At 38.7% G+C, this 17,992-nt stretch overlaps 1 protein-coding gene across 1 annotated transcript in view; it reads right to left on the bottom strand.

Moving 5' to 3' along the window:
- Positions 1 to 16,970, bottom strand: part of LOC148877056 (uncharacterized) — a 32,227-nt gene extending 15,257 nt beyond the window's left edge. Inside the window, exons 1-6 of the mRNA XM_088981117.1 lie at positions 16,738 to 16,970; positions 15,513 to 15,584; positions 15,362 to 15,436; positions 2,810 to 2,893; positions 1,451 to 1,520; positions 1,280 to 1,371 (exon numbers count right to left, since the gene is read on the bottom strand). Coding sequence (XP_088837243.1) covers positions 1,280 to 1,371; positions 1,451 to 1,520; positions 2,810 to 2,893; positions 15,362 to 15,436; positions 15,513 to 15,584; positions 16,738 to 16,764 — 420 coding nt within the window. The 5' untranslated portion in view covers positions 16,765 to 16,970. The remainder of the gene's footprint in view (positions 1 to 1,279; positions 1,372 to 1,450; positions 1,521 to 2,809; positions 2,894 to 15,361; positions 15,437 to 15,512; positions 15,585 to 16,737) is intronic.
- Positions 16,971 to 17,992: the final 1,022 nt, after the last annotated feature.

Below are 17,992 nucleotides of genomic sequence, written 5' to 3'. Positions count from 1 at the left end.
AGTAAACCGACCCAAGCCGACCCGTGAACAGCCCTAATATCTTTTCTAGTTTTTCCACTCACCCATCTTAGCATTCACATTTCTACCATATTCAATTGCTGGACATGTTGTTTCTTGACTGCCTAACACTTTGCTCCATACAACATAGCTGGCCTTACAACTGTTTTATAGAAATTTCCTTTTAATCTAAGTGATATTTGCCTATCACATAAAAGCCCAGATACACCCCTCCATTTTGCCCATCCTACTCTAATTCTTTGGTTGACATCCTCCTCAATCTCTCCCTTGTTATGAATTACTGAACCAAGGTAACAGAAATGGTCATATTGAGTTATCTCTTGGTCTCCAATCCTAAGTGTATCTTGATTTCACTCCTATTATTACTAAATTTACATGTCACATACTCTTTTTTAGTCCTACTTATTTTAAAACCTCTTGTTTCTAAGGCATTTGTCCATAAACTTAATTTTGCATTTACGCTTTCATTAGTTGCATCAATTAAAATAATGTCATCTGCAAACAACATGCACCATGGAACTTCCCCCATGAATATGTTTAGTAGCAAAGTAGCAAAAAGCAACTATCTTAATTTCTAAACAAACCTTGGATAATCATGAGACCAGAATTTCTTTCCTCTTTGGCAATATTATCCTTGTGAGGTTCACAAGATGCATATATTAAAAATGTCAGTAACCACCAATTCCTTGATGGTTGGATCCCATCAAGGTCTCCTATGCCAAATACTAACCTGATTAAATGGGCGTATAATGACCTTTTGTGAAGGGAATAGTATTCTTCTAAACATGTAATAAAATTGGCAAAATGATCAAACAGCCACAATCATCAGATGTAGTTAAACCTTATACTTGGACTTCTTGTAGATGGGATGCTTTTAGGCTGGAGTTTTGGAATACAATATTGTAAACAATCAATGCCAGCTAGTAATGATCTTTCTAATTTGGTTTCTAGTTATAAATGTTTAATGTTAGGGTGTTTCCTCAAACTCCTTTAATTTTATATAAAATTTTCCTTTTATTTTATCTTCAGAAAATCTTATCCAGAAACATCAAGCATGTATATTTTGTAGTTCCAAAGGTTATAGTTAGATAAATTTAACCCTCTACAATTGGTTGTCAGAAAATAGGAAAAATGTTCTCAGTTGAACAAAATCAATCCAACATTACCTCAATGCAGTTGAAATACAACTTTTTAGACAACCATATGTGCTAGGAGTGATATAGAAAAGATACTGCAATAAAGATGGATGAGAAAGCATTACCTCTGCTTTATCCCATGCTCCTCTTCTGGTTCCAGTCTTAAGGTTAGTAACAAGGACAGATCCCACTGTTACAGCATTCCCACCAGAATAGCCTGCAATTCATGTAAGACAACCATATCTAGATAAGCTGTGTTACAAGAACATATGGATCAAGGAAATTACTAAGCATACCTCTGATGAATTGGCGTGCTTCTTCCTTGTTGGATGGCTTTTCTCTGATTTTACCTTCAATAACTACCACCTCCAAATCATTTAAGTATACAAGTAAGATATAGTTTCAATGTGTCATTTCCAATAAAATAGAGAAGTAAAAGATATCATCCTCTAAATTATTTATAAGCAACATATTTCATTAATATTAGACCATCTATGATTCATCAACATCATCCAAGCCTTACCCAAACTATATGGGGTCAGCTAATTAGGCCATCTATGATTAAGGATACTGAAAGAAAGAAGGCAATCTCAAGCAGACCTAGCATAGAACAACAGAAGGATCAAGTTTGGACCTGGATATACCTGTATCTGAACTTGATCCTATTAATATTTGGATTTGAATGAAATTTTATCTGTTAGATTCAGAATGGACTCAGATAGAATTCAGATAATATAAAAATCATTTCTATGAAAATTGAACCTATCCATTGGATAAAACAACTAGACCAAGTTTTCTAATAAATAGATGCTGGTTTTCTATGAGTATATAAATATATGTCATAATATTGTTGGATTTGGATCTATTAGAATGGATTGGGGTGGATAGTTCTGATTGGCTTAAGTGTATCAGATTTCAGATTTGAACTCAGACATATAGATTCTTTTTACAGCCCTAACATGCAGATTGCAGACATGAGACATCCATCATCCATAAAATTACATGGTAGGTGAAACACTTAAGATAAAATCATTGTTTCTCCATTGCACACAATCTACTATCCATGAGTACTTGAGGAGATTATTTTAGGGGATAAAGCCATCTCAAATCAATCAAGTGATATATATATATATATATATATATATATATATATATATATATATAACTGCAATGGCCTGAATCTACACCAAGATGTATAGTACAGGCAGGCAAGGCAGCTTTTCTCCATCTCTTATTTCAATGTAAATATGCTTCAAGACACAATGTCAAGAATTCAAGATACTTTATTGTATAATTAGTAGTTATAACTGCAACACACTATTGTCCTTGTCTTCCACAACCAACAATGAAGCAAAATATATGGGGACTTTAATAGCATGTTGGAGATAAAACCCAACTATCACTAATGCCAAAAACCAATATAAGCACATATAGTTGAAAGCAACAATATTACATCATATGAACCATGGAATGCTTAGGATCAGACCCCATTTTTTTCTGTTGCCAAAAACCAAATGAGAACAAGGTTATGAGCACCATATTACATCCAACAAAATTCCATGAAGTGAATCATTTTTATCATGTCAGTGATTATGTGCAACATGGCATTAGACAATTTGTCAGATTGAGGAAATAAGGAAGGAATTGAGTTATACTTGATCTGCGGTAATTAGAAGTGTTGGGACAGTGTCTTTTTCTTTGCAATCAGTGTTTTGGAGCGTTGAAATGATAGCATCTGCCTGAGAAGAAATTTCCATTCACATTCAAGTGAGATAAGTGATCTGAAAACTTTCCTCCACTATTCCTAATTCCCAAACTAGCAGAACGGACATAGAAATCATAATCTTCTTTTTCAGAGAAACAAACAGAAAATACATACCGGAAGAAGTGTAATGGATCAAATCATTAAGCATGTTAGAAAATGGGAGTTTAATGCCAGCCAAAATTCACTAATATCTAATTACTATTTCACCGTTATTTCTAAATAGGCATGTAATCCATGTTTTGGGATGATAAAAAAACTAAGGTTGAATATAAGGTGAACCTGACAGTGCAAACAGAGGGGAAACATATTGAGTGCACCTTTAGTAAAAATATGAGTAGAAATGAGGACATAGTAAACTTAAGTAATTAGGCTTTCTTTTCATAAACTCACAGTATTTCTGAAAACATTAGCATTTCAAATTTTTACATTGAAATAGAGAACTCTGTAGTCGAATAGGACTACAATCAGTCCTAGGTTTAATGTCCAATTAACAAAGAAAGATTGAGAAAAGAGAAGAAGATAAGAGAAGAGAAGAGGAGAAGAAGAATTCGAAGAATTCGAAGAAGAGATTTAGAAAAGGGAGAGACAATTAACTGCCGTCCCACTCTTACATATTATATTAGTTCTCAAATAAAAGTAAAAGGGCTGAATTACCCTTACTGCTTACATGGCAAAAAATAAAAGAAACTAATAATTATAAACTGAAATAACTACCAACTAACAACTGAAATAACTAACTGCTAACTACAGTCATACGAGTACAGTACAATGGAGACCACATCAGTGTTCTCTACACTCCCCCTCAAGTTGGGAATAGATGTCTGTCATTCTCAACTTGCATAGATCTGCTTCTAACTTCTTTGAAATAGTCTTGGTAAGAAGGTTTGCAAGTTGCATGTTGGAGGTGATATATGAAAGGCATACTTCTTGAGATGCAACATTTTCTCTAATAAAATGTCGGTTTACTTCAATATGCTTAGTTCTATACCGGATTATAGATTATATTAATAGCAGCCTGATTATCACAGTACAACATTAGGGGTTTCTCAAAGGCAATACCCAACTCAAAAAGTGATTTCAACCATAGTATTTCAGCCACACCATTTGTCGTGGACCTATATTCAGCTTGAGCACTAGAACGAGAAACAATATTTTGTTTGTTTCTTTACTCCTCCAAGAGACAAGATTACCTCCTACAAAAGCACAATATCCAGAGGTAGACATTATATCATCAACACACCCAACCCAATCAGCATCTGTGTAAACTAAAGGGATGAGAGATCCATCATATGGATGGCCGAACCCTGTAGGAAGGTAGGGAGAAATTTAAAAAATTTCTCTCCCATCTGGGAATCGCATTCCCTATTTTAGAAAACTGCATTTTCAATGATCAATCTTGAACCAAAACCGGACCAAATCTGAAACCAAAGGGAGGATAGGGATATACCTAATACGAAGTAGCAGTAACTCCCAATGAAGGTGTTCACACCCAAGGAGAAAACCAAAACCCGCTTCCACTAAAGATGACACAGTGTGTAGTGAAGCAGGATCAGCAGGACAGCTCTTCAACAAGAACCAAATTCTTCAGTAAAATGAGCATGACTCCAGATTGCTTCTTCTACCAAGAAGCAATATCAAGAACAATTCTTGATCACTCCCACAAGTAGAGATCGAACTGGGTAAGGGCGGCAAGAATAGGGGAGAACTCTACATATTGTTGTTTTTTTGTATAACTCTTGAATGGATAAAACTTATTTTATCCTTCAGCTAATCCTAATCAGATTATAAATCCTATCTTGCCTCTTTTAATTAATTAACTTAAGCCCAGTTCGAATTGGTCTTTAGGCCCATTAAGTTTATGTGCTCACTTAACCTCTTAACCTGTTGCCCAATTGGCTCTCTTTGTATGGCATGGGACCCAAACATTGATCTACACATCAGCCACATGGGTTAAGCCCAGCCTTTGTTACAAGGCCTGGCTGAATTCACTGTAGGAGATAGTGAACCCCTGAGTCCATCACTATGGACTCTTAATGGGACCAACATTTACACTAAATGGTCCTTAGGTCCAGCAACCTTATGAAAACCCAAGGACTGTGGGAAAATGCAAGATTAGCCCATCAGGCATTACCCTCAATGGTCTTACACTTAACCTCTCAGCCCATAATGATCAAACACTGTCCGACAAGAGAACCTCTCCCTTGGCTACAAGGAACAGTGTTGCACTCTCTACTCATATGGATCCCGGGAATTAAAACCTTGTGCAAACATTTTGAAATCATAATATATATATATATATATATATAAATATATTTTGCAAAAACAAATTTCAACGGTTGAAATCAACTGCCGGTAGTTTAGGTTTCCATCAGAGAGAGTGCATCCCCGATCATTCACTTTGACCGACAAAGGGGCTGATCTTGTCAATATGATCACCCACTCAGGTGAATTCTCAGACTGTCCCAACATACTCAGGTTTTGACCCCCTCTAAGGATCTCACTGATTAGCATATCAAAGATAGCCTGATCCGACACCTAGTGCAGTACCATAATCGAGTCTAGGGATCGGGTGCAACATTCCAATTTTTCCCATCTATCTCCAAGGTTCAGAGCAATACTGGAATTTTGGTCTGGTTCAAAGTTTCAAGAAAACCCACACTGCATGTACCTTAGGTCTCACCCTAACAGTCGAGACAAGACACCCCAACCAACTTGGTGGCACATCAATGTCAGCCTTGGCAGGATAAATCTCCCCAGATATATCCAACAGTTGTGAAGATTCTAAACTAACACGAGTCTCATAAGTGTCCAGTTTAAGGGTATTACACAGAAACACACCAAAACACATGAATCAATTATGTACATTTATTCATTTACAATAAATGTCATCAAGTACATCAATCTGATTAGAGCTAAGGGCATACACTGTCTAACATAAACTTCTATCTTCATGTGATTATTATCCTTAAATAGTACACCTCTGCCTGGACACCTCTTCAAATATGCCAATATCCTCTCAACTGCAAGTAGGTTAGTAGTTCTAGGAGAGTGCATATACTGACTAACAACACTGACTGCATAGCTGATGTCCAGTCATGTGAGACAAAGATAAAGGAGTTTTCAAACTAACCGTTTGAACATAGCTTTATCTTCAAGAGGCTCTCCACCTTCCACACTGATCCTGTGATTCTGTTCAATAAGTGTGTCAATAAGCTTAACACCCAACTTTCCTGTTTCCTCCAACAAATCAAGAGCATACTTCCTCTTAGAAACAAAAGTCCCATGCTTTGACCAAGCTACCTCAATACCCAAGAAGTATCGTAGCTCTTCCAGATCTTTTACCTCAAACCCTTGATGAAGAAGTTGCTTAAGAGACTCAATCTCACTGTTATCACTCCCTGTCACTACAATATCATCCACATATACAGCAAGCAAGGTTAGGGAAGAATCCACTTTCTTAATAAACCAAGTGTGGTCTGATTGAGCCTGCACATAACCAAACTTTTCAAGAGCTTGTTTGAATCTATCAAACCAAGCTCCGAGGGACTGTTTTAGTCTGTACTAGGCTTTATTCAGACGGCAAACCTTCTTTCCTATCTTTGTATTATAAAATCCAGAAGGCAACTACATGTAAACTTCTTCTTGCAAGTCTCCATTAAGAAAGGCATTTTTAGCATCCATCTGAAACAAAAGCCAGGAGTAATTGGCTGCAAGAGATAATAAAACTCTGATAGTGGTCATCTTTGCTATTGGTGCAAAAATCTCCAAATAGTCTATACCATATGTCTAAGTAAATCCCTTTGCAACTAATCAGGCCTTGTACCTTTCAATGGAACCATCAGCATTATGCTTCACAGTAAACACCCATCTACATCCAACCGGTTTCTTCCCTTTAGGTTGATCAACTAGCTCTCATGTATTGTTTTTCAAAAGGGCATCCATTTCTACCTTCATTGCATCTTTCCACTCAGGAATTGACAAGGCTTCCTCCACTGTTCTGGGAATGGGAATATCAGCAATGGATGCAAGAAAGGACTTGTAAGAAGGAGACAAATGACCATAAAACAAGAATTGTGAAATACAGTGGGCCGCGGATGAGGCGCAATGGCGTTTGCCTTTACGGACTGCAATGGGGAGGTCAAGATCATCCAAAGGAGGTGAGAGCTCAACAAAAGGTGGTGATGGCTCAACAGTGGAAGGTATCTCATCTGTAATAGAAGACGAAGGAACTGTGGTACCTGAACTACTGATGACCGAAATCAACCTGCCTCCACCATTTGTGATAGACTCTCAAATCCTGACACCTCTGACAATCTTCCCCATTACATCCCTCTTCACTCAATGGGACAGGTAAAGGAACTTCTGATGTGGTAACCCCAACCTCACTACTCTCCCCCTGAGAAGAAACCTTAGGAAAATAAGGTACATCCTCAAAGAAAGTGACATCATAGAGACAAATCTCTTCCCAAACGTAGGTTCATAGCAACAATATCCCTTTTGAGTTTGTGCATAACCAAGGAAAATACATTTTGAGGCTTTAGGATCAAATTTGGAACAGTGAGGGTTGTTGTGAAACTTATTTTGGTATGCTGTTAGTATGCTGTTAGCTAGTTCCTTTTTTTCTTTTTTGTTATTTGTTCATTATTATGAATTGCCACCAAGGGCATTCTTGTAATTACTGGTCTTATTATGTTAAGAGTATAAATAAGAAGTTGGTAGCCGACCAGCCCTTTTTGTCTTTGGTTCTCAATCGAACCTCTTCTCTTCTCTCTCTCTTCTCTCTCTCTCTCTCTTTTCTTCTCTTCTCAATCGAACACATGGTATCAGAGCAATAATTTTGGGGCTCAAAATTTTTTTTTCTCATCTTAATCTCAGTCCTCTTTTTTTCCTCTCTTTCTCTTGATCTCTTGGACGTGGAAGACCAAGAACTCTAATCGGATTGATCAAAGTTCTTGCGGCTGCTATTCTTTGGGTTCCTCCTTGGTTGTAACACCAAGGAAACCTTAATAGAAGAGGGGTGATGCTAGAATGACCCTCCTTTCTTAGTTCACTGTTGTGGAAAGCATTTTCTAGATTTTTCGATGCTGTGAAAAAAATGGGTTCTTTTTCTTGATCTCTTGCACCTTCGTACAAGTGCTGGACAGGGGTATGTGCCCCCTTTTTTCTCTGTGGTCTATGCTGTGAAGAGTTGTGAATGCTGTGGTTTTGAGGTTTACATCTCCATGCTGGACAGGGGTATGTGTTTCCTTTTTTTATCATGTGCTGTTGTCGAATTGTTGGTGGGCCTTGTTAATGACTCCTTGTGGCTGAACTATTTCTGCTAATGGACTGTTTTCAGTAGCCTGTTAGTAGACTAGTGGTTGAACTGATTACTTGGCTATTCTAAGGGCCGACCTATTGCCGAACTGTTTCAGCAGTATTTTTTTCTCTTTCCGGAAGTGGAAATTCTTGGGAATTTAGCATTCTGTTTGCGTGGGATCTGGTCTAGTATATTTGTGACCCTTTTTTATTCTCAACGGCAAAGTATGATTCAGCATCTTCTGGAGTTACACCAACTCGTAGTACAGCTGATATGGGGGGTGAAAACATGATGTTTCCCATGCCAATTACACCTTTAAATGGCCTGAACTACCTGGAGTGGGCTAAAAGTATAAAACTTTATGTAACAACAAGGGGAAAAGCTGGTTACATAAATGGCAGAGTGAAAGAACCCAAATGTGAGCTAAGCAAATACTTTGTCAGATATGTTAGCTAAGCAAGGGGTAAATAGGGAAGAATTATTTTGGGCTCAGTTGTGATTCTTGTTTTTCTTTCCTAGTTTACTTGTAAGTTTCAAGGAGAGGCTACAGCTCGCGCCTCTCGCTGGGATGATGTATGAACTCACTCTAAATTTGTTTCTAAATCAATAAATTTATTATTATTCATCAAAAAAAAAAAAGAACCCAAATGTGAGGCAGTTGAACATGATAGGTGGGACCAAGAAAACAGTATGGTGATGTCTTGGCTCTTTGTAGCCATGGAACCTGAGGTGAAGAAGAATTTTATGTGGGCAGACACCGCTAGTGAGATTTGGGAACAGGCCAAAACCACTTATTCTGAACAAGGGCATTATGCCAAAATTTACCAGTTGCAAGCTGAATCCTCAACCTGTAAACATGGAAATTGTAGTTTGTTTGCCTATTATTTGGCCATTACTTCCGTATGGAAGGGGGGATCTCATTTTTTCTTTATTTTTAATAAAAATCTTTTATATTAAGAAGAATAAAGATGCATAACATTAGTTCAAAGGGGGCAAGGGGCAAGGGGCAAACCACTTTCTTTCTCCTTATCTTTTCTTCCCTTTTCTTCCCTTCCCTTTCCTTTCCTTTACTCTTTTTTTTTCTTCTCTTTCTTTTTCTTTCTCTTCCCTTTCTTTTCCTTTCCTTTCCTTTCCTTTCCTTTTTTTTCTTTTTTCTTTTTTCTTTTTTCTTTTTTCTTTGTATTTTTATGTCAAATGTGCATGAGGCACATGAGGCGTACGCCTCTAGCACGTCTCATGAAAAAAGCGCAAGAGGCATATGCCTCAGAGGTGTCAGCGCCTCTGGCATACGCCCCAGGGCATTTTGGGAGCGCCTCGCCTCGCCTCCAGGCATACGCCTCCCACACCTTTTAAAACACTGGATGTTACACATGAATGTTTCAAAAAGGTTTTGGATGGATGCTATACTTGCAGCCACTTATGTCATCAACCACATGCCCTCCAGAGTTCTGAATTGCATGGCCCCTCATCAGTTGTTGTTCCCTCAGTCCCCTCTATTTTCCATTCCCATGAGAGTCTTTGGTTGCCATGCTTTTGTCCATGATTTGTCTCCGTCTCAGGGAAAGTTAGACCCTGGGTCCACTCCTTGTATCTTTCTAGGGTATCCCTCCTCTCAAAAGGGGTATTGGTGCTTTGATTCTGTTAGTCATAAATTCTTTTGTCTCTATGGATGTGTCCTTTGAAACCATTCTTCCCTGCTTCTCCTTAGGGGGAGAGTAGTGTGGAAGAGAAGCAGGTTCAAGTCCGTCAAGTCTCTCTTTCTTCTATTCTGGACCTGGCCCCATTTCGTGTCTTCCAACGTACACGCCGTAGAGATCAACAATGTGACAGATATGTGGAACTACCAAACACTGAGCATCTGACACCGTCAAACTCCCAAGAGGTAAGTCCAAACCCTATTATACCTATTGACACCCTTGCTCCTACTGTGGATGACCTTGACATTCCTATTGCTCAAAGAAAGGGAGTCAGGTCATGCACTACCAAACACTCCACCTAGTATGTCTCCTATGATCACATTTCCCCCTCATACTAAGCATTCCTATCTGCAGTTGATTGCATCCCTGTACCAAAAATGTTGCAGAAGCCTTAAAATACCCTGAATGGACAGATGCTATGAAGGAGGAGATTAATGCCCTCATAAAAATCAAACTTGGGATTTAGTGGATCTTCCAAGGGGGAAAGACCCAGTGGGATGTAAGTGGGTGTTTACAATTAAGCACAAGGCGGACGGGACAGTTGAAAGGTATAAAGCAAGATTAGTAGCCAACGGAGTTGACTATAATGAGGCATTGGCTCCAGTAGCTAAGATGAACTTGATTCGAGTTTTTCTATCATTAGTTGTTAATCTTGATTGGGAATTGCATCAACTTGACATTAAGAATGCCTTTTTAAACGGTGACCTAAAGGAGGAGGTGTACATGGTTCAACCCCCGGGATTATGTGCCAAGGGAAGTGAGAATAAGGTGTGTAAGCTAAGAAAGTCTCTCTATGGTTTGAAACAATCTCCCAAGGCTTGGTTTAGTAAGTTTCATATGGCAGTTCAGCAAGTACGGTTCAAGCAATGTCAATCCGATCACACATTCTTTGTGAAGAGATGTCAGGAATGGGTTGTTGTTTTGATAGTGTATGTGGATGATATCATCATCACAGGAAATTGGAGTTCAGAAATACAACAGTTGAAACAATTCCTTGCATCTAAATTTGAAGCGAAAGATCTAGGTCCTCTAAAGTATTTTCTTGGAATTGAAGTTGCCCACTCTAAAAGGGGTATCTTCATTTCTCAAAGGAAGTACACTATTGATCTGTTACAAGACACAAGCAAGTTAGGTGCAAAACCAACAGATACTCCTACGGATGTTGATCATAAATTGGGTAACTGTGACGGTGAACCTCTAAAAGATGTAAAACAATAGTTCCAAAGGTTAGTGGGAAAGTTAATTTATTTGTCCATGACTTGTCCAAACATTGCAGATTCAGTTGGTGTCCTAAGCCAATTCATGCACTCTCCTAGGAAACTTCATTTGGAGGCGGCAGAGAGAGTTCTTAGATACTTAAAAAAAGTATCCAGGAACAGGTCTACTATTCAGTAAGCATAATCATCTAAAAGTGTAAGTCTTTACAGATGCTGATTGGGCAAGTGTTGTGGATGTCAGAAAGTCCACACGTGGGTATTGCACATTTGTGGGAGGAAACCTAGTGACTTGGAAAAGCAAGAAACAAAGTGTGGTAGCAAGGTCAAGTGCTGAAGCAGAGTATAGAGCTATGGCACATGGGGTGGCTGAAGTTCTTTGGCTAAAAAAATCTTCTAGGGGAGCTTGGAGTTGCTGTTCATAATCATGTCTCTTTACTATGACAACAAGGCAGCCATTAACATCGCTAACAATCCTGTCCTACATGAGAGGACCAAGTACATTGAAGTGGACAAACACTTCATAAGGGAAAAATTAAAAAAAAAAAAAAAAAAAGGAAATCTGCATCCCTTATGTCAACTCCAAGAAGCAACTTGTTGACGTCCTCACAAAAGGACTTCCATACTCGCGGCACAATGAGTTGTATGACAAGTTGGGCATGATAAACATATATAGCTCAACTTGAGGGGGAGTGTATGAAACTTATTTTGGTATGCTGTTAGTATGCTATCAGCCTAGTCAACCTAGGTGCTGTCAACTAGTTCCTTTTTTTTCTTTTTTGTTATTTGTTCATTATTATGAATTGCCACCAAAGGCATTCTTGTAATTACTGGTCTTATTATGTTAAGAGAATATAAATAAGAAACCGATAGCCATCCAGCCCTTTTTGTCTTTAGTTCTCAATCAAACCTCTCTTCTCTTTTCTCTCTCTCTCTCTCTTTTCTTCTCTTCTCAATCGAACACAAGGGCCAAGAGTCTGAACAAAGCAAGTACAACCAAAGGTTTTAAGAGGAACGGAAAACAACTCTTTATCAGGATATAAAAGAGTGAATGGAGATTTTATGTCAAGAACCTGTGAAGGAATTTGGTTTATGAGATATACAGCTGTGAGAATGGCATCTCCCCAGAAACGTATAGGCACATTAGAGTTAAATATGATGCTTCTAGCCACTTCCAATATGTGTCTATTCTTTCTCTCAGCAACCCCATTCTGCTGAGGTGTATGAGGACAAGTACTCTGGCGGATAATCCCATGGTCAAGGAAATATGAAGCTAGTGGTGTTGTGAAGTACTCTTTCGCATTAACGGATCTGAAAATTTTGATTTTTGCCCCAAACTGGGTTAGAATCATCTGATGAAAGATCATGGTCAAGGTATGAATCACATCTCGAGAACATATTAAGTAAACCCAAGAAAAGCGGGTATAGTCATCAACAAACAACAAGAAAAATTTGTACCCCCCCATAACAGTGATGTGATAAGGTCCCCAAACATCGGTATCCACAATGTCAAAAGGAATACTACTTTTATTACTCAATGAATAGGTTGTTCTACAATGTTGTTTGACCCATCTACCTTTGTGTTACCAAAGAAGAGGGGAAGAGTAATGTGGAAGTACACTAGAGCAACAGTGGTATGGACCTTGTGGAAAGAGAGAAATGTCATAATCTTCCAAGAGAAAGAAAGGAGCAAACAACAAATTGTGGAGTGTGTAATGACTAGGGTAATACACTGGCTACAAATGGTGGAACTATTCAAAATTTTCACATTTGATGATATTTGGAGGAATTGGTCTTTAGTGGCTTCTAGCTCAATGCAGAAGGTTATGGCAAGGTTGCCTTGGGCTCCTCCCATTGAAGGATTTTGAAAATAAACTTCGATGGGAGTAGTCAAGGGAACCTAGGCCCAGCTGGAATAGGAGGGGTCATTAGAGACAAGGAAGGAAACTTAAGAGCACTCTTCTCAGGACCAGTGGGGAATGGAGACTCCTTAAAGGCAGAATTGTACGCAGCCCTACAAGGTGTATAGATTGCAAGAGAGTTAGGATTGGAAAATTTGGTGATAGAAGGGGACTCCAAGGTGGCGGTGGGTTGGCTATAAAACCCAGATTTAGTGATCTGGGTTTACAGAAATGAATTGAAGAAATTCAAATGGTTAACTCAGCAGATGGAGGTAACTATACAGTGGGTGGGGAGGGAGGCAAATGCTTTTGCTAATTCTCTAGCTAAACAAGGGGTAACTAGGGAACAATTGTACTGGGCCCAATTGTAACTTTATAATGCTTCTATCAATGAGTGAGGCTACACCTCGTGCATCATATTGGGATGCTTGTAACGAACTATTTATCATTCGCTTCTAATGAAATCAATTGAATTTTATCTATCAAAAAAAAAAAAAAGAATAGGTTGTTATACAATGCTTTGCAAGCTCACAACTTTCACATTTCAAATTGGACATCTATATAGACTCAAACAAACTAGGAAACAAGCTTTTCAAAGACCTAAAAGATAAATGACCCAATCGGTTATGCCAAAGCATAACTTGACTAACAGACTGAGAAACAAAAGAGACCCCCTAACTTCACTATCTTCCCAGTGAGAGCTCCCTCCAAGTAGATAGATCTCATTCGTCCCACGGCCAGTCCCAATCACCTTCCTTGTCTCCAAATCTTGAAAAACACATCGATCAGGAAAAGAAGTTACTGAACAATTCAGGTTTTTGGTAATGCTACTAACTGAAAGCAAATTAGTACTAAGTTTAAGAACATGCAAAATTGAAGAAAAGGAAATGGCATTAGACAACTTGATGTCTCCCTTGCCAGAAATGGGAACAAGAGAGCCATCAGTAGTAGACACTTTGTCTCTGCCAAAGGATAAGTGATAGGTAGTAAACAGTGAGGGCAAGCTAGTAATATGATTAGATGCACCTAAGTCTATTACCCAACAATGTTTAGCGTTACCTAGGGCTGAAGCATGATAAGCTGAGGCCCGTGTACCTGAATGAGCAAAAGTTGAGGTGAGAGGGGTTGATGTTATTACTGACGGCTGAGATGATGGTGTTGAATTACCAACTTCATTTTCCAACTAAGTCAGAGAAGCCCAGACAGCAGCTAGAGTGTCTAGTGATGCGGCTCTTGTGCCCGATGAGGTTGCACAACCAGTAGTAACAGTCACATTAGCATTCCCCTTTTTGTTCTAAGTTTTGCTAGAACTAGATGGGGATGTAACTTCCAACAGGTTTCTTTAGTATGCTTAGGTTTCTTGCAATGTTCACCTACTAGGTCCCTCTTGTCTTCCTTCTTGATATCTCTCTCCTTATCATCCCCAAACTTAGGTTTAGTTGCTGCCAAGGCTGATTCAAAGGGCTGATGCTACAACATAACCTTCCTTCTACTCTCTTCACTGTGCACCAAGGAGTAGGCTTGTGATAAGGTCACATTTTCTCTTGTTCGAAGTTGTTATCTCACAATGTCATACTCAAAATTCAAACCAGCTAGGAACTCAAACACCCTATTAGTTTCAACTTGCTTTCTGTAAGTCTGTGCATCCTTCTGACTTTCAGACTCAATTGTTTCTAAATGACCAATTTCATGAAATAAGGATTTCAATGTTGAAAAATAAACCGAGATTTGTTTCTCTCTTTGCTTAAGGTTGTTTACCTCACATTTTGACTCATAAGCCCTAGCAACATTAAGGGGTTGGGAGTAGGTCTCTTTCATGATATCTCAAATTTCCTTAGTTGTTTTTGCCCATAAATAGTTTTGGCTGATATGTGGCTGCGTGGAATTGCATAGACATGTCATAACCAAATAGTTCTCCTGAACCCATTTGGCATATATTTGGTCCTCCTTGGCTAGTCGACCATATTAGACTATCATAAGAATTCCTAGTTTGGCTCTGATACCATGTAGTCGAATAGGACTACAATCAGTCCTAGGTTTAATGTCCAATTAACAAAGAAAGATTGAGAAAAGAGAAGAAGAATTCAAAGAAGAGACTTAAAAAAGGGAGAGACAATTAACTGCCGCCCCACTCTTGCAATTTATATTAATTCTCAAATAAAAGTAAAAGGGCTGAATTACCCTTACTGCTTACATGGCAAAAAATAAAAGAAACTAATAATTATAAACCGAAATAACTACCAACTAACAACTGAAATAACTAACTGCTAACTACAGTCATACAAGTGCAGTACAGTGGGGGCCACATCAGTGTTCTCTACAAATTCATACCTTTGCCTCAGCTAAAGCCATTACTAAATCCTCTGGATGTTCCTTTCGAATTGCCTTCTCATCTATATCTGCAGTCTAGATCATAAGCCATATTAAATTTCTGGTTTCCATAGACAATGAGAGAAAGAACAAGTGTATGTCGAGAACCTACCATTATAGTGAACTTATACCCCATTTCAGTTAAAATATTTTGGCGAGTCATTGACTTGGACCCCAGGATTATCTGTTCCATGTGAAATCATATCAAAGTGTTGAGAAATATACATATTCCAAACAATGAATTTTCAATTTTTTTAAAAGTTCTACAAGAACTGAAGCAATCGAATATTACATATATGAGTTTGTACATGGATATTCACATAGGGGTTCTCTTTCCATGAAGAAGGTGGACACAGTCTGTGATATGGATGAAATGAGCAGAACTACGTGGGCAATAATTAATATTATCCCGTTGCTACTTGCTACAGCCTGGAGATTACTCCTATTTTGTATATCTGATAAAGCGCCTACGTTTTACAAGGTAGAAAACTAAATTAGCTGCAGTTATGTAAAAAAGGCCATTTCCAATGTTGGTCACTGCTACCTGGGGGTATTGGGAGCGGTAGACTGGGTACGGTCCTAACCTTCCCCATTTGTCACAAAAAGTAGCCACCCTCAGACTCAAACCCGTTATCTCACTCTTGTCAACCTGAGATTTTATCATTACACCAAGTAATGGTAACGGTCCCTTCCAGTTGACTGCCCATTTCCACTAGCACAATGCCGAAGCCCTTCAAAATGAAGGATTCTCGTCAATTGCCAGGAACATTTCAACTGAGGTGACAGCAACCTAGCATTCGTTGGTTCAGGACCTGTGACCACATTTAACTCTACCAATTTGTTTCTTCATGAACAGTGTACAATTCTTTGTTTTCCCAGTAATGCATTTTTTTCCATGTCATTTGACTCTCTCTGTATCGCCCGCTGCATACTTCATGGAATAAATGAAACCCAAAGTGGAGACTATATGTTCAACTCAACTGAGCCCTTTAATCATTATCTCTACTTCAACCCATGTCCTTTTTTGTGTAGTATGCCCCTAGCTCTTCTTGACCCTTCGAATTGTAACAGATGAATTCTTCTCACTGATGTCGTAGACTATTATAAAGACATAAGTTTTTGGAGGTGAAACACTAGTTGGTTACAAGAGAGTGATTTTCATCCAAAGACCGTATACAACATGGGCATCATCTGAGTAAGTTAAAACTAAAGTTTTGCACAGTATATCTATAGGAACAGAAAAAGGAAATTCATGGAAGTCGATAAGAAACGTAGAGATACGAATAGCAGAAAGATAGTAGAAGGGCAGAGTATTTTCCAAGTATCGAGGACGCTACCTTGAAGGAAGCAGTATCTGTAGCCATCTATCTCTATCTCGCTGTTTCCTCCTCTTGTTATCTCTTATGCCCGGAGCTAAACGGAAGCACTACTACTTGATATGCGCACCAACCCTCTGAAGTTCAAGCTTTTCTTTCAGTTTAGGGGAAAGACGGAAGAGATCTGTACGGCACAGCGGGCGCGAGACAGGGTCTATACTGCGTAGACCAATCACCGAAATAGCTGGGAGTGTGGAGAGATGAAAACCCCAAGAGGATTGATGACCAAGATTCGAACCAGGGTTTTCCGGTTCAACCTGATGACAAGAAACCTGGAAGAATCGACCAACCCTACCCGATGGGTATCCACCCCTACCCTCCCTAGAGGTGTAAACCGGGCCGGGCCACCCAGCGCGACACGATGGCACGCGGGCCATGCCAGGCCCGGCACAATGGTCTGTGTCGTGCTGGGCCAAGGGTTTTAGGTCCGTGGGTCATGTTGCCAATGGCCCGAGGTACGACCCATATATATTATTTATGTATATAATATATTTATATATATAATATATAGTATAATATATTAATAAAATAAACAATTGTTTTCAATTTTATTATTCTAATTTATTTAATTATTGCATATATATAAGCAATTGTATACATCAAAATTCATATAAAATTAAAATTTTAAGTTTTTCAATTTTTTTAAATAAATAGGCAAAAATAGCTTTTGCCTAGTCCATGGCCCGGCTTGACCCACAGGCTCGCATGGGCTTGGGTCGTGGGTCGTGCCATGCCGACCCCCAAACTTTTCACTGGGGAGGGCAACATGGCCTATGACAGCCCGTGGCGCCCTGCATAGCCCACTTTGCACCTCTAACCTCTCCAATGGGGCAGGTTTTTTTGCTTAAATGATGGGTTTTGGGGCAGGTACAGGTTTTGGGATTCTATAATTCTATACAAGTATAGGTAAGATACGGTATTAGGCTAAACCTAACTCTCCCTAATCCGCATAAACATATAAACTTTATGTAATAGGTGTTGGATTAAATAATATTTTTAAGTTTTATGTGAAAGATAATTGATAGTTTATGTAACTTTTACATTTCTTAATCGAATAATTAGAAATCTTTATATTTATTTGTGTTATTTTATTTAGGGAAAAGTACCAATAGGACCATTGTAGAAACTTGAACCCGAGGCCAATCCATACAAAATTTATAATAACACTCAAATTCAACTTTTGAAATTATAGGATAGATTCCATCGCCAACTAAGC

Source organism: Nelumbo lutea, chromosome 1 (assembly GCF_056320005.1).
Source record: "Nelumbo lutea isolate HS-2025 chromosome 1, American lotus-T2T, whole genome shotgun sequence".
NCBI lineage: Eukaryota > Viridiplantae > Streptophyta > Magnoliopsida > Proteales > Nelumbonaceae > Nelumbo > Nelumbo lutea.
The sequence above is the reverse complement of the archived record's forward strand: the minus strand, read 5'-3'. Positions and strand labels throughout refer to the sequence as shown.